Consider the following 24,521-nt stretch of genomic DNA (forward strand, 5'->3'; position numbering starts at 1 on the left):
GCACTGGGAAATCAAAAAATTCATGTGACTTGCTTTATTGTAATACTTGCTTTATTGTGGTGGTCTGGAACCAAACTTGTAATATCTCCGAGGCGTGCCTGCACATATGTGTGTGTGTGTGACATGAGCCTCATTCTTTTCCATAGCTGCATAGTATTCCCTAGTGTGCATGCAACCAGTCCCCTGTTCTGGAGATTTGTCCAATATACAAGCTTTGTGCATCTATCCAAATATTTCTGTAAGATAAGTTCTTTGAAATTGCAGTCCTGGGCCTCCCTGGTGGCGCAGTGGTTGAGAGTCCGCCTGCCGATGCCGGGGACACGGTTCGTGCCCCGGTCCGGGAAGATCCCACGTGCCGCAGAGCAACTGGGCCCGTGAGCCATGGCCGCTGAGCCTGCGCGTCCAGAGCCTGTGCTCCGCAGCGGGAGAGGCCACAACAGTGAGAGGCCCGCGTACCACAAAAAAAAAAAAAAAAAAAAAGAAATTGCAGTCCTAAAGTATGTATATATAAAATTTGGCCTCCACAAAAGAAGCTGCACTAATCAATAACAGACATGAAAATGCCTGTTTCTCCACATTCTCATTAACACCGTGTAGTCTCAATTTTGTTCTTAAGTCTTAATTAACCTGGTAAGTGAAAAATCTCTTCCTGTGGTTCTAATTTTCATTTCCCTGATTGCCAGTGAAATTGAGAATCTTTTCCTATGTTTATTGGCCTTTTGTGTTTCTCTTGGTGTAAATTACCTCTTGATATCTCGCCCATTTTTCTATCAGGTAATTTATCTTCTTCTTAATTATATTGATTTATAAGTTGCTTATTACATAAGCAACTTATAAATTACATTTATAAGCAACTTATTACATTTTGGACACTGTGTTTTCTCCTAAGTCTGTAGATTGTCCTTTTTAAAACTTTGTGTATATCCTTCCATGAACTGATTTTTTTTCCCTTTTTCAATAAACTTTTTTTTTTTTAATTTATTTTTGGCTGTGTTGGGTCTTTGTTGCTGCATGCAGGCTTTCTCTAGTTGCGGCGAGCGGGGGCCACTCTTCGTTGCAGTGCGCGGGCTTCACATTGCGGTGGCTTCTCTTGTTGTGGAGCATAGGCTTCAGGCACGTGGGCTTCAGTAGTTGTGGCATGCGGGCTCAGTAGTTGTGGCTTGCGGGCTCTAGAGCGCAGGCTCAGTAGTTGTGGCGCATGAGCTCAGTTGCTCTGCGGCATGTGTGATCTTCCCGGACCAGGGCTCGAACCCGTGTCCCCTGCATTGGCAGGAGGATTCTTAACCACTGAGCCTCCAGGGAAGTCCCTTCAATAAACTTTTAATTTCAGAATAGATTTAGATTCACAGAAAAGGTACATGGATAGTACAGAGAGTTGATTGTAATTGAATCTTTCTATCTTGAAAAGGAAGGCCTTCCCTACCCCCAAGAGCATAAAAATATTGTGTTCTCATTTCTTTCAGTACTTATATAACTTTGTTTCTCTTGGCTCTTAATCCCATCTGGAATCTGTTTTTTGTAGGTATGAGACAGAGATCTAACTTGATTTTTTCCACCCCCAAAGAGCCAGTGACCCAACACCAATTTTCTTCTGTCTTAGTAATCCATCATTTCCCGACAGATTTGAAACTACCTGTGTCATATCCTAAATTTATGACATCATTCATCTGTTAGCCAAACTGTGATATCAGGAATCACTGTCTTTCCGAGGGTTTTTTTTTTTTTTTTTTTTTTGTGGCACGCGGGCCTCTCACTGTTGTGGCCTCTCCCGTTGTGGAGCACAGGCTCCGGAGCGCAGGCTCAGCGGCCATGGCTCACGGGCCCAGCCGCTCCACGGCATGTGGGATCTTCCTGGACCGGGGCACGAACCCGTGTCCCCTGCATCGGCAGGTGGACTCTCAACCACTACACCACCAGGGAATCCCCGAGGGTATCTTTTTTATAGCTCGAGGGCCCTCGGTAGATGCTCCTTAAATGCTCATAGTGAATATAATGGAACGGCCTCACCTGCTTTCAAACAGACACACCAACTAGGGTAAAAACCTCCTGCCGAGACCCGTTGCTGGGAAAGAGGGCTCGTCATAGGGATGGATGGTATGTATTCATTTACTTAGAAATTTTATTTCTTTTTCTGAATAGATAAAGCACTCAGAACAAAATTCAAAAGGCACCAAGGAGTACCTCTTGGACACCCACCCCTCCCCCTCCCCCGTGCCTGTACCACCTAGTCTTGTCCCCATTTCTCATCTGTGCTTGTGGCTTGTCCTCCCCGCCCTTCTTTCCACTTCAGCGTAGGTTTTGGCAGCTGTTCCAAACTGGATGGGAAAGAGCTTCTAATGCTTTTTCACAGCTGCGCTGTATTCACCGTGCTCTTCAGTTAGCCGCCCCCTCCACAGCGTCCCCGTCGTGGTGGCCTCGTTCTCCCCTTGCTGGTGGCTGCCCCACTGGGCTCAGTGCCCAGACTGACCCCAGGAAGGAGGGCGTGTTGTTGTACGATGGGCTGCCACTTTCTTCGTCTGCCTGCCTGCCGACTGGTTAAGCACAGAGCGAGAACCCCCGCGGACACGGGTGTGATGCCCGCCCCTCTCCCCACCTGGTTGACCAAGACCTCAAGGGACGCGCTGTAAGGCGAGGTTGAGCGTAACCGTGAAAAATCGAAGTACAGACGAGAGCAAAGCACCTGAAACAGGGCCAGTGGGAAGAGGAGGCTCTTGGAGGAAAGTCTGTCTTGGGACTCTGCCCCTCTGGGGTGGCTCCAGGAGCTGCTGGGGAGAGCGCATGTCCGCGCAAACCCCTGCGGCAGCTCCCACGGGCCCTTTCGGGAGGGAGCTGCCACTGAAAGCTGATGTTCCCAGGCTCGGGACCCTCCTTCACCGCCTGCAAAAGTTTATTAAACGTCCCACGGGTGCTGCCTCACCGTGGCCCTGGAAGTAGAGGGGAAGTGACACCAGCTTAAGCGGATTCCTGGTCTCGAGGGAGGAGCAGGCAGCCCTGGGAGAAAGCAGCCTTCAAAGTCACCAGGTGTTTGCCCCAGGGATGAGAGTAGTGACAGGTGTGGGCACACCAGAGCTCCCTGGAGCCCTCCTCACTTCCCTCTGGGTTCCACGCTGCCGCCCTGGGTGGGCAGAGGGTCCGTGCAAGGCCCCGGACCGGTTCATCTTCTCCCAGCCCATCAGCCTCTTCCGGCTTCGTTTCCTGGGTCCCTCGCTCCACTGTTACCTCCCTTCCTGCGTGTTCTTCAGATCTGCGCACCCTGAAAACTGCATGGCCACGTGGCGTGGTGCTACCACATTCCCTGGTTCCCCCCCTCGGCCCCTGACCCCTTCAGGCTGCCCAGGAGCCGCCCTGAGTTGCCAGCCAGCCTCCTGGGGGCCCTCAGCAGATTCCAGGCTCCACTAGGCTTCCTGCTGGAGACACCTCTGCCCTCCCAGCAAAGAGCGGGGCCCCTTCTCTCTCCACAGGATGACTGCTGCCCCCGCACACACGCCCCGTGGACCCACAGCTCTCACCCCCGCCTTTCCTCCTGATCCCTCCTCCACATTCAGTATCTCAACAGTCCTGCCTTTTCCAGAACCTTCCTTCTGCATCATCCTTGCTCGTCCTTATACCTTCAGCTTTTTATTCTCTACTGGCTCTTTCTGTCAGCAAAGAAATGTGCTCTGTGTGTCTCCTACTTTCGAACGGCAGTTCCGTCTCCACCCACCCCTCCCTGCAGCTCCTGCTGCTGTCCAGGCTCTCCACCCCCAGCTCTCTCCTTCTCCTCGTCCAAATCCTGCCCACCCTGGACACGGGGGTTCTTCAGAGCTCAGAGTGTCTCAGAGGGAGTTCTCACCTGAGAAAAGAGACAATCGGGCCTCTGGAGACGGACAAGTCCAGAACATTCTAGAAGGAGTCCACCAAGGCCCCAGACCCTCAAGATTTCAGAAGGGTTCAAAATCTGGAGGAACAAGAGGCAAGAGGAAAGTCATGTCCAGGGGTCAAGGGACCATGGCTGGAGCTGGGAGGACAGCCGAGGGTCCCCCTGCTCCTCCCTTGTGACCGGGCTGGTGGCTGAGCAGACGCTCGCTCCCCTTTATGAGTGGCTGTGGGGGGGCGGGGGGCTGTGGGAGTAGAGGCGCCAGCCCAGTCCTCCTAAAGCGCTCTGTCACCAGTGACCTAATGGCCTGTCCTCATGCGCAAGCTTCCCATTTTCGCCTTGGCTGGCTGCACGGTGTGGTTTTCCTGGTACCCTCCCCTCCTCAGGCCGCTCCCCCTCAGGTGCCATCCTCGGTGGCCCCTCCGCTTCTCCCCGAGCTTTGGTTGGCCTCAGGGTCCTGCCCCAGCCTCTCCTCTCTGGTCCCTTGGCACAGCCTCGGGGGGCTTTCTGGGCGGGACTCTGTCCACACTGCCCCCTTGCAGGACTCGGGTGCCTCTCCCCAGCTGCTGGGAGCTTCGAGCTTGCCTCTGCGGGAGGTTGGCTGGGCCCCTTCCTTGGGAGCAGCCCGGGGCTGGGGGTACAAAGGGCTGCCACTGCCTCAACCCTGCATGTCTCTGAGAGATGGGGACCCTGCCGGCTCCAGAGCCCCTTGCGGGGTCGGCTGAGGTCTTTGCGGTGACTGCATCGCAGCCTGGCTTGCCCCCGGCCCAGACCTGCTTCCTCCACGCCCCTGATAGGAGTGATGCCAAGAGCACCCTTATACCCCACTCCTGCCATAAATTCCATGCACACTCATCTCCGTTTCAGAGTCCAGCTCGTGGGACTCCACCCAGGACCCCATCTCAGCCACTTCCATGGCTTCAACCCCAATTTCCCGCCAGGGGCTCCCGAGTCAATACCGCTGGCCAGACTTTTCTGCTCAGCACCAGATCCGAGTGGAAGTATTTCAAATTCAGCACATGTGAAACAGAAGTCACTGTTTTCCAAGGGGGACCACCTCCTCCTGTCTTCCATGGCCCTGTGATGGCATCTGCCCATGGCCTGAAGCCTGGGGGGGTGTGGTCTGTGGGCACCTTCTGTCCCTTCAGGCGTCCCCATCTCCCACGACAGTTACCTCTCCACATCACCCTCCGGTGCCACGGCGGCTCAGGCTCTCAGGACAGCACCCCTGGACGTCTGCCAGGGAGCCGGAGCTGGCTCCTTCCAGGCTCTCTCCCGTGTGACCCATCCCCACTGTGTCCAGCGGTGGCCTCTTCCTTCTAATGCACATCTGGCCCTGTCACTCCTCTGTTTAAAATCCTTCAGGCTTCTATGCTCAGGATGAAATTCAAACAGCACAGCCTGGTGTACGAGGGCTTTCGTGCCTACTTTCCCAAGCCTGCCTTCTCCCCGCCACGTCCCCGCACAGGCTTCCACACTCCAGCCATATCCCGAAACTGTGCGGCTACCCAAACCCGTGATGAGCATTTGTCTTGAACTTTTCAACGTTGGTTCCCTCTTCCTAGAGAAGGCTCTTCCCCTATCTTCTTCCTCCTCTTTGCCTGGTTGACATTTCCTCACCCCCAAGACTAGGCTCAGATGAGGCATCTCCTCTTCGGAGAGACCTCCGGATGCAGAGCCCTGGTTGTTGTTGCCCCTTGCTGACCCCTTGGGCTGTGAGCGTCGTGAGGACAAGAGCTGTGACTTTGCTCGCTGGGTCCTTGGACCCTGGCACGGAGGAGGGGCTTGGAGAGCATGCTTGTGGAGTGCTTGCTCCTGAAGGGCAGATTTCAAAAAGAGTAGAGAGAGTGAGAGCTTTTTAGTAAAAGATTCCAAAAAGAAAAATGGTTCAGGGGGGCTAGAGAGATCCTGCAATAAAACTTTGAATGTGGTTTGCAAATGGACCCAATGAGGAAAAATGCAGGAAGTATCTAGAGGTGCAGGGGCTGCACTCAGAGCTCATGCATGATCTCTGATCTTGAAAGATATGGAAGAGGGAAAGAAAGGGACGTGAGCAAGGCAAATGGAGAAATAGTACAGACCAGTGACCGTATTGGTGGGAAAAGCTAAGGCCCGTAGAAGGGGCTTCTGTGTAATTTTTGCTTTTTTTTTTTTTTTCTTTTGGCCACACCACGAGGTATGTGGGATCTTAGTTCCCCGACCAGGGGTGGAACCTATGTTCCCTGCAGTGGAAGCGTGGAGTCGTAACCACTGGACTGCCAGGCAAGTCCCCTGTGTAGTTATTTTTGAAGTGAGGAGTGCTGTTCTGGGCTGGTGGGGAAACGTTAACAGTGATGAAGAGAGAGCAACACCACGTAATTCCTGTTTTGCTTCTGTCTTCCTTGTCGAGGAGCATAATTTTTCATCTGAACTCAAATATTGATCAAAGGGAATTGCAGCCTAAGATATGGGGGGGAGACGGTAGGACAGCATCCAGCTGTGTGAAATGAGTTGAGGTCCCCTCCTGCAAAAGGATGTCTCAAGTCTGTCCTGGGTGACGTGCAGGTGGAGTGCCCTCACTCTGCAGAGACCTCGGGGGGTTGCGGGAGCTCCCGGGGCATGGGGAGGGAGGGTGCAGAAGGTGCTTTCTTCTCAGTGCTGCGGGCTTGATGTGTCCCTCAACAGAACTCCCCAGGGGATAGCTTGTGAGCACATACATAGAAAAGGAAACACTGCTTTCTAGGATTTCTAAGAATAAATCATACCAGACTAGCGTCATTTCGTTTTTGACAGGCTAACCAGAAGGGTACTCTGGAGAGGGCTGTCTGGGTTTTGTAGGGCCTTTGACGGAAACGATCGTCGTATCTTGTGACAACATAAAGAAACGTGGACTGAGCGATGTCAACTTAGATGGGCTCGTCACCCAGAAGTGCTGCTAGCCATCAGAATTGGCCTGGAGGGCAGGCCCAGGCGGCCACCCAGAGTTCCGTCTTCACTGACAGGTTGGCCAGCGCAGACCCTGGGTCTTGGACGAGGCCATTAATAGAACAATGGTCAAGTTCACACATAACATAAATGTAACTGACAGCAAATTGAAGATGCCGGAACATCTCAGCAGACCATAATGATGGGCTGAGTGGGAAAGAGAGGCCCAGCTGCACAATTAAGAACAGGATCCGGGAAATGGGATTTGACGGCCAGACGTGTGAACTAACTTTGGGCCCAATCTGTCAACGGCATAGCATCTCGAGGCTGCCCCTAAAATGAGCGTCAGCCTCAGCTCTGAGTGCCTCTCTTGACGGGTATGTCAGCAACCCTGAGGAACTTCATAAGAACCAACCCAGAATGGCAAAAAGATTCCAAAGGATGGAAGAGAGTAGCTGTTGCACTGGGGGAGGGGTAGCCATGGGAAGTTCGGCGACTTCCTTCAAGTACACGAAGGCCCTAATTAAACGGACGGATATGTGGGTACCAGGACATGAGACAGGGTGACTTTTAAGGTATCTTAAGCGTAGTGGTCTGTGGGTTTCCTCATAATACCAGAGAGAGAGAGAGGGAGGGAGGAAGGGAGATAGGAGGATGGAAGTTGGGTTGTGATCTTCCACATGAACTTTATTTACTAAGCAGTAGTAACCTTTTTATTTGGTTATACTGTGCATGCAGGAGAGGACACATCAGAGGTGGACACTGTACACTTTGCCAGGCGTCTGTGCAGCCACCACTGCATCACAGGCCAGAATGTCACCTGCTCCCCAGAAGGACCCTGGGCCCCTCCCAGGCATTCCCTCTGCAAAGAAAACCGCTTCCCCAACTTCCCTCCCGTAGGTGTGTTGTGATGGGTACCGGTGGCACCGGTAGATGGCTCCTTCACGTTGCCTGGTGGGACCCCACCGTGTGGATCTGAGGCTGTCTGAATCCCACCGTCTCTTCCTGTCTGCACTGTGTGTGCCCACACTTGTGAGTGTCCCAGCGGGTGTGGGGATGACTGGGCAGACGGCCGGAGAGTTTACCCTGACCTCTGAGCCCAGCTCCTTGTTCTTCCTGCTCAGGTGGCACATGCTCACGTGCAAGATAGGAGACTCCAGGGAAGGACTGAGGGGCGGGTGGCATGAGAGGCAGTCGTGATGCCTGAGAGGCGGCGTGGAGAGCCCGGGAGCGGCGAGCCGGGCAGACGCCCTGGGGCCGGGTGTTGGGCGGCATTTCCACGGCGGAACAGGCCGCTGCCGTTGCTTCCTGAGCTGCCCTAGAGACATGGAAAAGGCCGTTCACGCCTTTGGCCAGATGCCTGGTGGCCTCTTAGAGCAGTTCAACCTCAGCAGAGCCCGGTTCCCCTCCAGAGGGGCTGCGGTGACCTGTGTGGTTGTCCTGACACCCTAATGGCCCGAGCTGGCAGGTGCCTTTGCGGTCCTCAGAGCACCCACAGGCTTCCCCTTGCAGGAGCTGGAGGCTGGAGGCTGGGGAGCAGAGCGCCTGCGCTCCACTTCCCGGCTCTGCTGTTGGTTTGGAAAAGTCATTTCCCAATTTCCCAGTGCCTTAGGCCCTCTGAGTGCTGATCCGGTGTCCTGGTCTTACAGCGGCCCGTCAGGGTGGCGGGGCAGGACTGAGGCAGAGAGGCCTGGCCTGGTGTGATTTCAGAGGGCTGGAGCCTGTTGCCTTATATGACACTGGCTGGCATGGCTCCAGTGGCTTCTGCACCCTCCTTTGTTCGCCTGGTTTGAGTTCCGGGGGGGCCTCGCCGGGTGGGCTTGGGCAGCTTCTGGGGGAGGACGGCCCGGGGCCAACCTCAGCCGGGCCACGGGCCCCCCTGCTTGCCCTCTGCACAGTGTGGGTGGTGTTTGGGGTGAGTCTTTGCTCCTTCCCCTCTGTAGAGTAAGTTCTCAGTGTGGAATGAAAAAGTGGTCCTGTTGCCTCTCCCTGTGTCCCAGCGGGAGCTGAGAGGGCAGGGGACTGTGTGTAGAAGGCAGGGAGAGCGGTCAGGATGAAAGGCGGTGGGCAGGCGGGGCGCGCGCCGCCCTCAGATGTGGTTTCTTTTCATCCATTCACCCCCTCAGCGCTCCTTCTGATGCTTGTCTTCTATTTCTTTCTGGACAGCAGCTCTGTCCTGACCCACCCGGCCCACCTCTTCCCTTCTGGAACCACCCCCGGCTCTGCTTTGCCGGCCTGCCAGCACCCCACCCCCGGGTCGGCCACTCCGCACCCGCTGCGGGTAACAGCGCTCCCCAAGGCCCGGGTTTGGATTAATGAAGCCCAGATGCCGGACTGGGGACTCCGGCTGCAAGTTCTCACGTTGGAGCAGCAGCTCGGCTTGGAGGGGCCGTCTACCTCCCCCCGCCCGCCCCCTCCCCTTGCTCCTGGCCCAGCTGCTGCTGGGGCTCCCGGGGAACAGCTGGAGAGCAGGTTCTGGCGGCGGGAGCCCAGGGAGATACGCGGGTGGGGCTCCGGGAGAGGGGTCTGGTGCGGGGGCGGGGCGCCAGATGAGGGCTCCCTTGTTCTGTCCCGTGACGCAGTCCAGATGGGGCTGCCTCTCCCCAGGACTCGGAGGGTGGGTGGGAAAGCTGGGGCGCTCTGCAGAAAGGGAACCGGGGTCTCCGGTCCAGAATGGAAGGGCATGGCCAGCCCCTCCCAGGGTGGCCAGATAAAATACATAGATCACATGGGAGAAACTCAGGCTAAAAAAAATTGTTCTTTATCTATAGGAAGTTCAAATTTAACTGGCATCCTGTATTTTTATTGGCTAAGTCAGGCAATCCTTACCACCCCCCAGCTGAACTTCTTCTTTAAGTAATAGTTTTATTGGACTGCAACATACAAACAGAACACAGACCGTGTGTGCTCAGTGGGTTTCCACAAGTCGAACACATGTAAAACCAGCACCCAGATCAAGAAATGAGGGAATTCCCTGGGGGTCCAGTGGTTAGGATGCGGCGCCTTCACTGCCAGGGCCCAGGTTCAGTTCCTGGTTGGGGAACTAAGGTTCCCACGAGCCACATGGTGCGGCCGAGTGAAAAGAAAAAGAAGAAGAAGAAATGAGACGTGAGCAGAGCCTGCCCGCCACCCCACCCCTGCCACGTATCCCCGTTTTTGTACTTAATGTAAGTGAAATCATACACGTGTATTCTGTTGGAACTGGCTTCTCTCACACAGCCCTGTGAGGCTCACCCGTGCTGCCGGATGGAGTCGTGGCTCATCCATAATCGTTCCACGTGGGCTTGAGGTGCGTGAGTGGAGCCCAGTCCCTCTATCCATTCTAGTGGCAGATCGGCACTGCTCGTCCCCCTCTCTTTTCTCGTACGCCGTACGTGTGTGCCCGGGATTAGGACTGCCGGGCCGTGGGGCGGGCACGTGAACATCTTTATCTTTAGTAGGTCTCGCCAGGCAGTTGGCTGAGGTAGGTGTACGCATCCATGTCCCTGCCAGCTGTGTGGGAGTGTCTCCCCTCTTTCTCATGTTTACTCTTCTAGTACGTGATGCTGCTGTCTGATGCTGCTTTTTTCCCTTTTTTTTTTTTTTTTTAATCAAGAGCCTCTTGCCTTGTTGATTCCTCTGATTTTCTTGAATAAGATCAACAAGGCCCCTGCTTCAGGTACCACCTACCCTCCTGGCTTGGAGGAGGCCATTCCCACCTCCGTTCCCCACCAACTGGGAGCCCCCCCTGCACCCACGTGAGGCCACGGCAGCCACAGGCCCTGGGGAAGTTGCAGGGGCGCCTTCAGCACCGCTCAGGCGGGGCTCAGTCCTGCTTCCCTCAGGTACTTCCTTAGGGAAACATCATTTCCGGGGGCTGCCTGTCCCTGATGTCCTGTCCTTTGTTTCCCCGTGGGGTCGTCCCAAGGATGGGGGTAGGGGCGCCTGTGGGGACCCTCCAGCAGTGTTGTTACCAGAGAGCATTTCTCCTCTACGGAGCCGCTTCCAGCCCACGTGGTGTCCTTCGTGTTCCTTCAGTTTCCGCCGGCTTCAGAACCTCTCCTTTGCTTCCCCTGGTGGTGGCTTTCCGCGGGAATCAGCGACTGTGGGCCACATCAGAGTCCGTGCCAGGGGCTGCCTTCTGCTGTCCGTGGGGGCAACAAGTGTGTGAAGCCTCGAGGAAGATGTAACCCTCCACCCCTTCTCCCATCGCCCCTCTCCAGCCTCTCCTGGCCACTGCCACCCCTAGCCCTGTCCTCTAGTCTCTACTTCCCTCCTCTCTTCTTTTTACTCACTCCAGCCCTCAAGGACCCATGAGAATCAGAGCCGCAAACATTAGCGTCTAAAATCCCCATGAGAGGTCTTTACTCCCGAAGAGTGGAGACACCAGCTCCATCCTGAGTGAATCAGTTAGGACTGTTTGGTGCTAGACTTAGGAGCCCGGCTCAGACTGACTGAAGAAGCCAAAGGGACTTCATCAGCTGAGCCGACCAACCCACTGACCGCACGGGTCCGGGGGCCGGAGGCTTCAGGCAGGGCAGGCTCTGGGTGTTGTCAGGGCTCTATCTCTGCTTGCTTCATCCTCCAGGCTGCCCCACAAAGAGGCAGGATGGCCACCAGCGACAGTGGGGTCACCTCCCACCTGATCAGTGGTCCTGCTGGAAAGGCACACGCTCTACCGGTAGCTCCAGCCAAGACCCCGAGGCCACCTCTCAGGGGCTCAAACACAGGGACTGATGGGCCAGGCCTGGCTCACGTGCCCACCCTGGGAGCCGGGATTTGGGCCGGGTGTGGTGGGGGAGGGTTTCTCCGAAAGAAAGTCACTGGATGCTGGCTGAAAAAAACAAGCCCCGGTCACCCCCCTTCCACCACCCTGCATGGGCTGAAAGCTCATAATGCTGCAAGGGAGAGAAAAGGCGACGGTCTGCGCAAAGGAGGTTGAACGGTCCCCATATCTGTGTAGCACAAATATATAGAGGAAAAAACTAAGCCGATAAATACTACTATGCTAGCCTCTGAAGTTACCACTTCTTTTAAAAAAATAACTTTTTTCTTTTTGCTTATTTTTAAACTTTCCCATCTTGCATGTTTTATTACTTCTAAAATAAATAATAAACGCTATAAACCAAAGGAGAAAGCCAAAGTTCCCTACGTGGCTCTCCCCTGTTCACGTCTCGGTGTGTGTCCTGCCCCTCCTTGCACCCACCCTGGGGACTTAAATCCCCCCCCCGCCAGGGTGGTACACCCCCTCAGTCTCTCTCGCCCCTTCTCTCACAGGCAGCTTCGACGCCAGCTCAGCCTCGTGATCATTGCCCGGCTGCTGGACCAGCAAGAGACGCTCCCTCTCTGGCAAGAGAAGGCCCAGGTGAGTCTCTACTTCAGCATCCGCTGGGGAAGCCCGGCTGGCTCCTCCCACTTCTTTTCCCAAAGGTTGGGAGCCTCAGGCTGGCGGAGTCCAGGTGAGTCTGAATTTTCTGCTCACATCCTTGCATTTGACGGTTACTTTTTGCACGCCTACTATGTGCTCGGCCCTGAGGATAGAGCAGTCAGCTGGGAGCAGGTATTACTTTTTCAAAAAATTGTGGTAAAATATACATAACATAAAATTTGCCATTTTAACTTTTTTTTTTTAACCTTCTTAACAGTTCTAAGGGCAGAGTTCTAACCATTTTGAAGTGTGCAGTTCCACAGTCTTGTGCAACCACTGCCGCCATCCACCTCCAGAACTTTTTCATCCTCCCAGAAAGTCTGAATCCGCTGAACACAACTCCCATTCCCTCCTCCCCAGCCCCTGCTTATATAACTTTTTATAGGTGGAAAAACAACAAAGTTCGTGAAAACGAACACTACTAAATTAACATTGCTCGCCCCCAGTGACCCTTCTGCCCCATGTCAGGCATTCTTGGGGCAGCAGGGGAGGAAGTGCCTTCTTACCTCCGCCCTCTGCTCTCCAAAAAACTCCGACTGCAACCTCCTTGCAGCTCAGAGAGCGGTAGTTCAGGGGCCCTGGGGGCAGCATGGGTCACAGCCAGCCCAAGGGCAGGTGGCAGGGGGGTTGAGAATGCTCTCACCGGCCTCCCACCCCCCCCCAGGGGTCTCCCTGGAACCCCAGAAGAGCAGCCGGGTGCAGCTGAGCCATCTAGTTCTACAGCACGAGACAGGCAAGGCAGTCCCGGTGAAAGGCTGCGTCTCTAGTCACTGGAGGTACACCGGGCAAGTCCGCGGCCAGAGCACTGAGAGGATGTTCTGGACGCTCCTGGGGCGGGTGGACCATATGTCTGAGTCTGAGAGGCCACGATCGCAGGGCGGGAGCTCAGAAAGGTGACCGCTTGGGTTGGCTTATCTAAGCAGGCCCGGCCTGGCTTTGCCCCGGCTGCCCCCTCTGCCTTCCATGCTTTCCCCAAGACTTAGGACGGCGTGAGTGTCTTCTCACCCCAGTTCCAGCTGAAGTGTCACCTTCCACAGGAGGCCTTTGCTGACCACCCAATCCAAAAAGTGCCCTGGCACCAGCACACTCTGAAAGTATTCATGGTGCTCACCTCCTGATATATTTTTATTTGTTCAGGGTCTGTGTACACACACACACACACACACACACACACACACACACACAATCAGCAGCTCCTTGAGTGCAGGGACCAAATGGTTTCTGCTCACTACTGCCCGTCATCTCCTAGCACAGCACCTGACACACACAGGACCTCAGCACACACGTGTGGGCTGAAGGAACCCGAGGTTGAGTTCCCGGGTGTGCAAAGGAAGCTTCCCCAGGCAGAGACCTCGGGAGGGCAGGAGGGGAGGGTGGCCTGCTCAGGGGTCACTTCACAAGGGTGAGAGCCTGATGACAGAACATCTCTGCGAGAAAGAGAACAGAGGGGCCAAACAGTTAGGGGCGGGGCAGGCAGAGATGCACCAGCGAGGACAAGACAGAGTGATCCCAGGAGGCTCCCGGGGTGGGGGCAGCCTGGTAGACAGGCTTTGGTGTTGACCCGAGTGCGGCCACCGAGCTCCTCGGAGAACCCAACACATGTCAGCAGAGCAGAGGTGAGAGGCCAGAGTGTCGAGATCAGGAAAGGCAGGACTGGCTGCACGTGGTGGGTGGGGGTAGCCACCGTCCGTCTGGCAGCGCTCGGCAGCGATCAGGAAAACACAGGCTGGCTGGAGCATGAGGGTCAGTTCAAGGCTTGGGGTTTTGTTTTGATTTGTTTTTTATTAGCCAGAGCCTACGCAGGGGAGAGTGCGGGGAGCGTGATGAGGGCCAGAGAGTGGCGAGGGGAGTGGTGCCGGGGAAGAGCTGGGTGGTCTGGCCTGGCGGGGACCTGGAGGGGAGGCGAGTGAGCGGGGCTGGTGGGGGCAGGGCGGGAGGATGCCTCCCCCAGGGAGAGCTGGCCTGGGAGCTCCCAGCCCGTCTGGGACGGAGTCCAGCCCTGCCCTTGTGGGTCCCAGCTCCAGGGCTGTCCCACCACACCTGTCACCCACCTGCCCTCGTGCCTGCCGTGCGTTCGTGAGACCCCAGCCGAGCGCCTCCTGTGTGCCAGCTCTGCACCGGCAGATGACCTCGGAGGAGAGGGTGTGAGCGTGAGAGAGGCAGGCCGAGGGCCCCGTGACTGACTCTGCCCGAGGGCAGCTAAGTGGCTTCCAGAGCCGTCCGGAGCCAGGTCTCGAAGGGCGCGTCAGTGCTCGTGCTGCAGGAAGGAGAGAGGCGGCAGGCGGGCCAGGCAAAGCTGCGCCAGACCCGCGGCGGCTCAAGGGGCAGACGGGCGGCTCGAGCCCGCCCGCTGTCCTCCTGATGTGCTTCCCTGTCCCCACTGCAAGCCCGCGGCCGCTGCACGGCCTCCTGCCAGGTCTCTGGGCCGCAGGCGCTCCAATTTCCAGTCAGGCCTGCCAGGCGGCTCCTTATGAGACACGCCTTCAGAGGGCCACCTTGGCCCTGCAGCCGCCCACGTCAAGCCCCCACGCCCCGCTTTCCCCACACCTCCTCGACCACGTGGCTGCCTGGGCCCTCCTCGCAGGCCAGCCCAGCCACCCTCTGCACGTGGCTTTGTGCCTGGGGCACTTCTTCCTTGCCACCCGTTACATCCCACCCGAAGTGGTGGCTCTAACGTGCTGCAGAGCATGGCTGAGCCCCGGTGCGGGACAGATGGGGAAACGGAGGCAGGCACGGTTAGGAGACTTCTCAGGGTCACGCAGTGGGAAAGCCGTGGAGCCAGGATGCAAACCCAGGTGCCCTGACTCCAGAGTCCGTGCCTGGGACCCCTGCAGTGTGCTGTCTCTGCTTCTCCAGCCCCTTCCTTGGATCCTGTTGTGGTGACGGCCTGGACCACACCTGCTACTTCAGCTGAGGTGCCCGGCTGGTCCCTTGAGCTTTGGTCCTGGCTGGCAGATAGGAGGACAAGGGCCAGCCCTTCCTTCATCCATGCATAAGTGCTTGATAAACCTTAGCAATTGATTTACCGTGAAGGGGACTTCAGTGGTTGAGAATTGGCTCGTCGAAGGAGAGGATCTGGGGTGAGTGCCCAGGCAGCGGGTTCTCAGGGCACCGCTGGGCAGGAGGAGTCCCCGATGCCTGGATCGCTTAGTTCTCCATCTCAGGCTGCAGCCAGAGGCCCCAGGAGCAGGTGCTGAAGAACTGAATTTGAGGGACAGGACTTCTGTAGGTGGTGGGGATGCAGCAGCTCCAAGGCTTGCATCTTCCAGGAGAGCCTCAGGTTCAAACTGCTTCCTTCGTGTTGTTCCTGCGGATCATGGGAATATCCCAGAAACAGCAGGGTTTTGGCCCCAGGCACCAGTGTGCTCCAGACAAGGGTCAGGGCACTGAAGATACAGCCCTGAACAGCGTTCAGTCTCCTTCCCTCATGAAACTCAGCGGAGACAGACACAGGCACCAAGAAAGAAGTAAATCTTTGGCATTCCAGATGGTGATAAGTGCTATGGAGAAAAATAATGCCAGATAAAGAGGAGGGGGAGTGTTGGGGGGATGCTGTTTTATAGGGGTGAACAGAGAAGGGGACATTTGAGCACCGACCTAAAGGAGCCACGCAGGTTTCTTGGGGAAAAGCATTCCGGGCAGAGGGAACAGCCGGTGCAAAGGCACTGGGGCAGGCAAAGGCCTCTCAGGTTGGAGGCAAAAGGAGAGGCTGGTGTGGCTGGAGCAGAGGGCTGAGGGTGGGTAGGAGGAGCTGAGGTCAGAGGTAAGTGGGGACTCAGGTGGGGGCTTGACTTTCATGCCAAAGTGGAGAGCCACTGGAAGGTTTTGATTAAGAGGAGGGACATAATCTGATTTATAAATTTTTTTACAATTACACTGGCTGCTGTGTTGAGACTAGACTGTTGAGGGTGGAAGGAGGCAATTGCAGTAATCCTGGCAACAGCTGATGGTGGTTTGGCCTGGGGAGATGGCGGCGCACGCAGGTGGTGAGCAGTGGTGAGATTCTAGGTGTATTTCCCAAGTACAGCCAGCGGGATGTGGAATGGGAGAGAAAGGAGGCGAGGAGGCCTCCAAGACCTATGCAGCTGGCAGAATGGAGAAGCCCTTTACCGAGACAGGCAAGACACAGGTGGAACAGGTTTGGAGGGAAATCGGGAGTTCGTTTCTTATCCCAGGCCACCTCTTACAACACAGCAAGCCTGCTTTGTCAAGCCACGCCTTCCAGTTTGGAGATTGGAAAACACGGGCTTCGAATGGCCAAAATCAAGGGAGACAGAGTTTTGCATCTACTATGGAAAGGCCAGCTGCAGACCTGACCTGCTATTCGTTCATTTGCTCATTTAACAAATGCTTATTAAGCATATACAATAGTCCCTGCTATCCGCGGGGGATACAGTCCAAGATGTCTAGTGGGTGCCTGAAATGATGGATAGTACTGAAACCTATATATGCTATGTTTTTTTCCTATACATACCTACCAATGATAAAGTTTAATTTATAAATTAGGCACAGTAAAAGATTAATAACAATAACTAATAATGAAATAGAACAATTATAACAATATACTGCAATAAAAGCTACGTGAGTGTGGTCTCTCCCCATCAAAATATCTTATTGTCTAAACTTGATGCCTTTTTCATCATAACTAAGCCCTTATCATGCACTGTGGCCATAACTTTTACATTTTGAGATGCAGTAGCAAAACCAGCATGGGTTTCTTTTTCCTTCTTCACAATTTCACGGATAGGAGATTTGTTCTTACTGTAGATCTTAGCAACCTCAGCATATGATTTTTTTCCCTTCCTTCTAAAGTCCAGAACTTTTACCTTGTCACTTAAAGGAGGCACTTTACGGCTTCTCTTTGACATATCTGAATTGCCAGCATCACTACCCTTGTGCATTGGGACCGTTATTAAGTAAAAGAAGGGTTACTTGAGCACAAGAACACAAGCACTGCAATACTGCAACGGTCAATCTGATAACTGAGACGACCGCCCAGTGACTAACGGGGTAGGATCCGCTGGGCACAGGGACATTCACATCCAGGGAGGAACGGAGCAGGACTGCGCGAGACTTCATCACGCTACTCAGAAGGGCGCGTGCGATTGAAAACTTACAAACTGTTTATTTCTGGAATTTTCCATTTCATATTTTCGGATCTCGGTTGACGACGGGTATCTGAAACCGTGGAAAGTGAAACTTCGGATAAGGCGGAACAACTGTGCCATGTGCCAGGTGCTGTGCGAGGCTCTGGGGACACTGTAGTGACCCAAAACTGTCCTCACGGAGCTTACGTTCTAGTGAGGGGCAGGCGACAAGTAATAATAAACATAACAAACAAGAAAATTACATAGCACGTCAGAAGGGGTGCTTGCTGCCGGGTAGATGGGCGGGCAGGTGTGTGTGGAGGGGGCTCACTGGGAAGGTGGGCCCGGAGGAAGGCTGGAAGGCGGAGGGGGCAGCTGCGCAGTGTCCGGTCAGAAGGCCCAGGCAGGGCACAGGCTCCAGGGAACAGCAGGGGCCACCCGGGGCCTCGCAGACATTTAAGGTGCTGGCCTTCTCCGCTGGGCCGATAGAAGCTGCTGCTACCGTCTGAGCACAGGAGGGACCGCCGTGTGGACAGTTGCCTCGCTGGGACTGTCTGCCACCTCTTGCCGCACAAACCGACAAGGCCAGCGGAGGCCTGCCTTTTCGGGTGATCATTTGCTCCTTGCCTGGGGACGTCTGTCCTAACAGGCTGAGTGTTTGCAGAGACGGCTCCCAGCGGTGGGGGTAAAGTGGGGAGGCGTGCTGGTCAGAGCCTGGCCCTGCTGGGACCCACGCAGCCCAAATAAGTCCTGACCGCGCGGAGAAGGGTGTGTCTCCCAGGGAGGGGATGACTGCGGCTGCCAGAGCTGGGAACAAAAGAGAACAAGCAATCAGAAGGCAGCAGCTTGCTGTGCTGAGCAGGGTGAAGCTGTTTTCACAGAGGGAGAGGAAAACCATGGGAGCAGCCAGCCGCTGCTGTGTGCTCCCCGGCCCAGCCCGGCCCGCCCAGGGCTCCTAGCAGGGAGGGTCCCAGCTGGGGCGGGGCTGCCTGCCGAAGGGCTGCTTCTGGGGGCGTGGGCTGCAGAGCCCGCTCCTGTGCTTGCACAGCTGTGAGCCCTGAGCAGGCAGGGCTGTTTTGGAAACTATCGCCAGACTTGGAAGGCCTGAGCAAGGCGGCACAGCTCTGGTGTCGGTGGAGCTCTAGATGGTGCCTCTCTTCGCCCAGAACCTTCCCCCTCTCTCTCTCCCTGCCTCCTGCTCTCCCTCTCTGAAGGGATCAGACGCTAGGCCAAGAAGCCCTGGCCCCCTTCCAGGAGCCGAGGCCCCGGGCCTGACTCCTCGCCCTCACTCAGCCCAGCTGCTCTTGTGGGCTTTCTAAGCCCGTGGCTGGCCGAGGTGCTGAGCAGGTGTCTGCGGGTGAGTCAGGGGGAAGAAGCCAGGTGTGCCAGCTCGGGCAGGGAGCTGGCCCAGAGGCTTAGCCCTCACCCTTTGGGCCAGCCTCCACCTGCTACATCTAAAGACACAGTGCCTCTGTGAACTCCCCTGGCCCAGCTCTTTCCTTCTGCATCCTCCCTCCCCAGGATTACAGGTGGCCTCAGAGGGGCCCAGGGCTCAGAGACTGCCTGCCTCCTGAAGCCCCGGCCGTGAGTTAGCTCTGGGGCAGCTGGTGGTCCTTGCTGGGGCCCACCCGAGGCTGCCCAAACCAGGTGCAGGGGCTGGGTGGGAAGGAGTGGCTGGATGCAGACACCTGGACTTATGCAGGCCACGTGCCCCCATTTGTTCAGAGATGGGGGGTAGGGCAGCTAGCAGATTGGGTGATATAATACATTAACCAAAGGGCAGTGTGTGCACCTCGCGGGGAATCCCATTCCAACAAAGCAACTGCCTAAGGACATTTTTGAGACAATCGGAGAAAACTGAACACAGGTGTTTGATCGTGTAAGGAATTCTTGGTAATTTTGTTGGGCAAGAGAATGGTGTGATTATGCTGGGGAAAAAAATCCTTATCCTTTTCTGTTTGAAGCTCTTTGTGGGGAAAATGATACGGTGTTCGGATTTGCTTTGAAATTCTCTGGAGGAAAAAGGCGGAGGGGGGCTGGGGGTGATGAGCGTAGTCATCATTCACGTTCACAGAGATGAGTGTGGAGGGAGTTCTCAACCCCTCTTCTTCCAGGAGTGTTGAAAACGCCCGTGGTAAGAAGTTAAATGACAGTAGAGGGCCAGCAGGCCTGAGCAGCAGCTCAGGGTGGGAAGGTCTTGTCCTGTGGCAGAGGAGACCCTCTTCTGGTCTTGGTTCTTCTAAGCCCTGAGTGTCTGCTCAGTCCCGGGATGTGGGTTAAGTCCTCCTCATTCACTTGTCTAAAGGATGCATGCCCTGCGAGCATGAGAGCCTCTTCTCCCGGGAAGAAGGGGTGTGCTTGTCTCCATTTCACAGATGGGGACAGGCTCCAAGAGGCCACATGGCTCCCAAGGGAAAAGGTGCCCCCAGGTCGTGGAGCCAATGGTGTGGCTCCAGAGCCTAGGCCCTGACCCATGCCTGCCAGCTGGCGTGTCCCGGCCATGCGTCCCCGAAGTGCCCCAAGCACTCGTGAGTTATGGCCGCCCTTCTCTCCCCAGCTGTCCTCGCTCAGCCATCTCCTGAGCCTCATGAGGCCATCAACCCTGGGGCAGTACCTGGGCCCCGAGACCATGCCGCCCGGCCAGGAGAAGCAGCCAAAGGCCAGTGCCCAGCTAGACCACAAGGTGAGCACCCAGCCCCTGCCCGCCTCTGCCAAGGCACCACCCCAGGGTAGCAGGGAAGGCTGGGCTGTCCACAAGGCACAGCCTGGGGGCCTTAAGGCTGCCCGTCCCGAAAGCCCGGGGCCTCGGGGCAGGGCCCAGCCAGCTACTCCTGCCCATCTCCCCAGAGCCTGTGCCCCTCACGGAGGCGCAGTGGGCACAGGCGTGCAGGCTTGTGAGTTTCGCTGTGGCCTTTGCGGCCTGGCGTGGCTTTGCCAGCCGCGTTAGAGAGGACGCAGGAGCTGAAGCACTGGCGTGGGGAGTGGGGTGGGGAGGGAGTGCCATAAAGGAGAAGCCCAGGGAATGTTCAGATGCACGAGGCCCCACGTTTCCTGAGAGTGGAGCTGGGTGCAGCTCCCTGTTGCTATTTCCCATGGTCCTCACTGAGGCTGAGTCCTTGGCCTTCCCCCAGTTCTTCCTAATTGACTTTCCAGACGTCGCCCAGCTTTCCTGGAAGCCATGCTTCGGCGGCAGTCAGGGGCGACAAGGTACCCCAGAGCCTGCCGGTTGTGGGGCTTGGAATGGTCAGGCCTGTGACCGCCGGGGGTGAATGTCAAGCAGGGGTGGCGGTGTAGGGGCTTCAGCCTGGGAGTCCCAAGCCTGGCTCCCTGGGGGGTTGGGGGATAGAGCTCAGTGAGCTCCCCCATCCCTGGGGACTCAGGGATGAAGGATGCAGATAGGCATCTTGCTAATTTAGGAAGGCGGTAGTTCCAAAAAGCTTACCCGGGGGTTGGATGTTGACATCCAGAAGGCCAGCCTTTGGGCATCATTCTGCAAATCAGATGTAAGTGAATTAATTACAATGAATACAAATGAACTGTTAAGAAGATATGACAACCCCCAGGTGTACGCTCCTCTCCTGGAACTCGCAGGAAAGGTTATCTCTCAGTTGTGCCTAATGTCGGTGAGTTTACGTGAGCTGTCCCCGGGCCCTGTTCCCCTTTGCCGGCTATTTCCCGTGAAACTGGAGCTCGTTACGGAGGCTAAGTCTGGGTGTTCCGGGGGCTCTGGAACAGAGGTGGGGTCAGCCCCTGGGGGTGGTCTGTCTGCGCAGGACACAGGTGCGCAGGCCCCAGGTCTGGGCTGGGGGAAGGGAAAAAGAGAGAAGGGGAGGGGCGAGAGAGAAGAGGAGGCTTGTGTCTGGTCTGACCAAGGAAAAGCTGCCCTCCAGGCCCCTGGGGCCACCTCTGGACCTCGCCTCAGTCTGGTAGCAGATGTGCCTTCAACAGCCTGGGAGGCGAGGGGAGTAAGTGGGCTGAGGGTATCCTTTTATATTTGAGGACTGTTCTCGTGCATGTAAAGGAGGCTGTGAAGTGTCAACCCCGGTCGGCTGCATATTGGAAATGACCCATTTGGCCTGGAAACACGAGGGGCCGGTGTGTCTTGGCCGGGTGCTGGTACAGGGCAGCAAAAGAGGCAAGTGAGGCCCGGGCAGCTCTTAGATGCTTTGCTGCAGCTCGAGCCTGCTGGGATTAATCCTGCTCCGAGGTAGCCAAGAGCAGAGGAGGGATGTGGAGGGGTGGGGCTGGTGCGGGCACAGGGCAGCAGTCTGCACAGCGATGCGGAGCATCCTGTCCCCCTGGGCCAGGTACTCTCCAGACCGGGAGGGCCGGGTGGGGCAGACGACTGGACTTCCGCAGCCCAGCCCCACTCCCCGCTGAGCCCACGGACTCCTCATTAGGGCCCAGGCGTGTTTCATCTTCAAAGATGATCGGGCTACTCACTGGCCGAAAAGAGCGGGGGCGTCATCTGCCCTGCTTTACAGGGAGTGGTGGTCTGGGCTGGCCGAGCCTTTTATCCCTAGAGCTCGAAGTCTTTGCCTTCTTTCTCCTTGGGGTGCAGCGGGGAAATTAAGGCCGGAGTGAGGTTGGCCTGAGGCGACCCAGCCTGGAGGAAATGGGGACAGGCCCTTCCCAGCGTTTGGGGCAGCCCTGCCGGGCCCCGCCCCCAGGCCCCTCACTCCTGTCTGGGAGATTTCCTGCCAAGACTGCTGGGTCGCAGCCCTCCTCCAGCTCTGCAGATAAACACTTCTGCCAGCCTCCGCTCCCCGCCCCCCCTCCTGTCTCTGCCTAGGGCCTTGGCCCAGGCTCCTCCCTCCCCCAGGAAGCTCCCAGCCTTCTTCTCCTGGTCCTGCCTTCTCCGGAGGCTGGGTGCTCCCTGCCCAGGGTGTGACTCTTCTCTCCTCACTGATCCCGTGGCTTTGCAGTTGTCCATTGACTTGTCTGTCTCCCCAGCTAGACTGTGGGCACAGCTGGTGTCTCAGCATCGCGTGCTGTGTTGGGCGCTAGATGGTTGAATGAGGGCACAAATGAATGAATGCAATTGTAATTCTCCCGCTCTGAACTCTCTCCTTCCACCCCATTCTGGCCCTCCCACCCCTCTGCTGGAAAGCACCCTCCCTCTGCACGCCCTCCACCCTCAGACCAGCCTCTGTGTATAGGCCCCCTTGTCTCTTGATGTCCTTGTTTCATTAAGGCTACAAGGGTTGATGGCCTGGGCTTCTCCTGTTGGAGGCCCTTGACTTCGGAAGTGTCACCTGCTTATGAGAGAACCAATCACAGCCATTGTTTGTAATTATAAGCTAGTGAGATTCCTGCCTGAGAAAGCTAACCACCAAGTTCAACAAAAGAAGCAACTTGCTCCTTCTGCAACACTGCAGGGGGTAGGGGTGGGATGGGAGGCGGGAGGGGGCTGGTGGGGGCGGGTTCTGTCCTAGCTCAAGAGTCACAAAGTGTCCTAGCAAATCAGGGCAGAGCTTGTGTGGAAAATCGGAATCCTGCTTCTGAACGGGGTGGTGAGAGTACTTTGAGCATTTTAAAGTGCTTTTGGCTAAAGAAGCTGCTCAGCCCCTGGGTGATTTTCGGCAGCCCTGTGCTTGCCTGGTTTCCCAGAGGAGAAGGAGCATCGAGGTGAGAGTGACGCCGGGGGGCCTGGGGCTGCCCTGCGAGGAGCTTGCGCCCCGCGTGTTTGAGAGAGGTGGGCGAGGATGTCTTAATTCAGGCTTGTACTCTGAGAGTTGGCCTCCAGGTGCTTCCCTCTGGCCCATGGGTACCAGTTCTGCAAGAGGCCAGCTCCTTCCCAGGCTTCCGTGTGTGTGTGAGGCTGTCCTTTCCGCCTCTGTGCAAACATCTTGTAACTGGACTCTGTATTTCACTGTCTCCTCAAAGCAACGAGCTCAGCCGTACAGCCCAGAACCAGGGGTTTCCTGGGGACTTTCTGTTTTCTTTTAGCTGACTTGCCCAAACCATATTTGCCCAGACTTAACTCATTTTTATCGAGATGACTGTCTTGTTAAACCTCTGTCGCGTGTGACGTTCCTGTTGACCACACTTCCCTACCCTTCCTGACTTCTCCCTGGCCTTCTGCCACATGGATGCTACAGTGAAGGAATTTTGGGCTCTGTATTTCCCCTAGGGATTTGGAAGGTCTGTAGAACCAGGATCTTTATGGTAGGGTGGAACTTTTCCCCCAGTTTGGTTAAATTTGGGAACTTTGAGGAAGTTAACCATCTCTCTTTCCATTGTGTGGGAAGAAAACTAAGGCCACGGAGGGGGATGTCCCAGCATTGGGGCTGCACCGAGGCACCAGCCACTTCTGTCTCCTCCTCTGCCCCTTGGGCACGCCCTCCTCAGAGCCCGACAGTGCCCTCACGGGACAGACAGCCGGGGACCCACGGAGGGTTCTGCATCTGTGATGGGCCCTGACCCCCCAGGGCCCAGCCGCAAGAGGCCACCCCACCCAGACTGAGCCTGGCAGCTGCAAGGGGCTCCCATCGGCTTCCTCACCATGCACACGCCTCCCCATGCACGTGGCCTGTGCTCCCGTCTCCGTGCTCGTGAGGCTTGTTTATAGGAGAAGTGCATGTGTGAACAGGGAAGGGGCGGGGTGTGCTCTGGGCTTGGCTGAAGCTCGGGGTGAACCCCGCCCTGCCTCACAGATTCCTCTGAACTCACGCCTGGCGTCTCTGCACATCTTCTGCAGAGGGCACGGGACTGCCGCGCATGTGTGTGTGTGCACGTGTCCGTGCGTGCGTGTTGTATGTTGTGTGCATCTCCTGTATATCTTTATGGTGTGCCTGTGTGTTAACAGAGTTGACAAACAAGTTTTACTGCTTTTACTCCTGCGCTGGCCTGTCCCTGTGTCGGGTGACCCTGCCAAGAGCTGCCTTACGTGACTGGGTGTGGTTGGGGAGTTTGGGGCTGCCCTCCGGCTCTCTGCACCCGCCTCTGTGCCCTGCACTCTCCCGCTGCCACTTGACACCAACATGGGGACGTGGACTCCCTCGGGCTTGGCTGGGGCACAGGCTCCTGGCCCTCGTGTCACCTAGAAGGACAGGTGGAGCAGGAAGCCCTCCCTCTCCCTCCACTCTCTGCCTTCTCCCCTGAGCTGCCTGCCCCTTGCCCCGCACCTTAGGGAGAGCCACGCCCACAGGGCTGGGGGCCTTGGTCAGGCCAAGATTAGGAGGACTGGTTTTGAAGAATGGACAATGGCTATTGAGGACCCCTGAGTTCCTCCTCTGGCTAGTCTGCGTTGGGTTCCTCCTCACTT

General features: G+C 56.3%; 1 protein-coding gene and 2 long non-coding RNA genes across 8 annotated transcripts in view; 1 reads left to right on the forward strand and 2 right to left on the reverse strand.

Annotated features, from left to right (window-relative positions):
* Window positions 1-24,521, forward strand: part of FAM178B (family with sequence similarity 178 member B) — an 82,856-nt gene that overhangs the window by 47,163 nt on the left and 11,172 nt on the right. The window contains exons 11-12 of one of the 5 annotated variants that reach the window (XM_089922731.1): window positions 12,017-12,104; window positions 19,812-19,937. In XM_089922731.1, coding sequence (XP_089778857.1) covers window positions 12,017-12,104; window positions 19,812-19,937 — 214 coding nt within the window. The other 4 variants (XM_089922730.1, XM_089922728.1, XM_089922727.1 and 1 more) reach the window with 4 other exon arrangements.
* On the reverse strand, window positions 9,536-11,373 carry LOC111187522 (uncharacterized). 2 transcript variants are annotated; one of them, XR_016395344.1, is made up of 2 exons: window positions 9,995-11,373; window positions 9,536-9,803 (listed from the first exon to the last, which is right to left on the reverse strand). It is a non-coding gene; the product is annotated as an uncharacterized LOC111187522 (long non-coding RNA). The 2 variants fall into 2 exon arrangements; XR_002648175.2 differs by having other exon boundaries at window positions 9,944-11,373.
* Window positions 14,783-22,611, reverse strand: LOC149747676 (uncharacterized). Its single transcript, XR_016395345.1, has 3 exons — window positions 21,698-22,611; window positions 20,697-20,744; window positions 14,783-18,061 (listed from the first exon to the last, which is right to left on the reverse strand). It is a non-coding gene; the product is annotated as an uncharacterized LOC149747676 (long non-coding RNA).

The sequence above is a fragment of the Delphinapterus leucas genome, chromosome 13 (assembly GCF_059928025.1).
Source record: "Delphinapterus leucas isolate spDelLeu-1000000601 "Yukka" chromosome 13, BTC_Dleu_Yukka2, whole genome shotgun sequence".
In the NCBI taxonomy this organism is placed as follows: domain Eukaryota; kingdom Metazoa; phylum Chordata; class Mammalia; order Artiodactyla; family Monodontidae; genus Delphinapterus; species Delphinapterus leucas.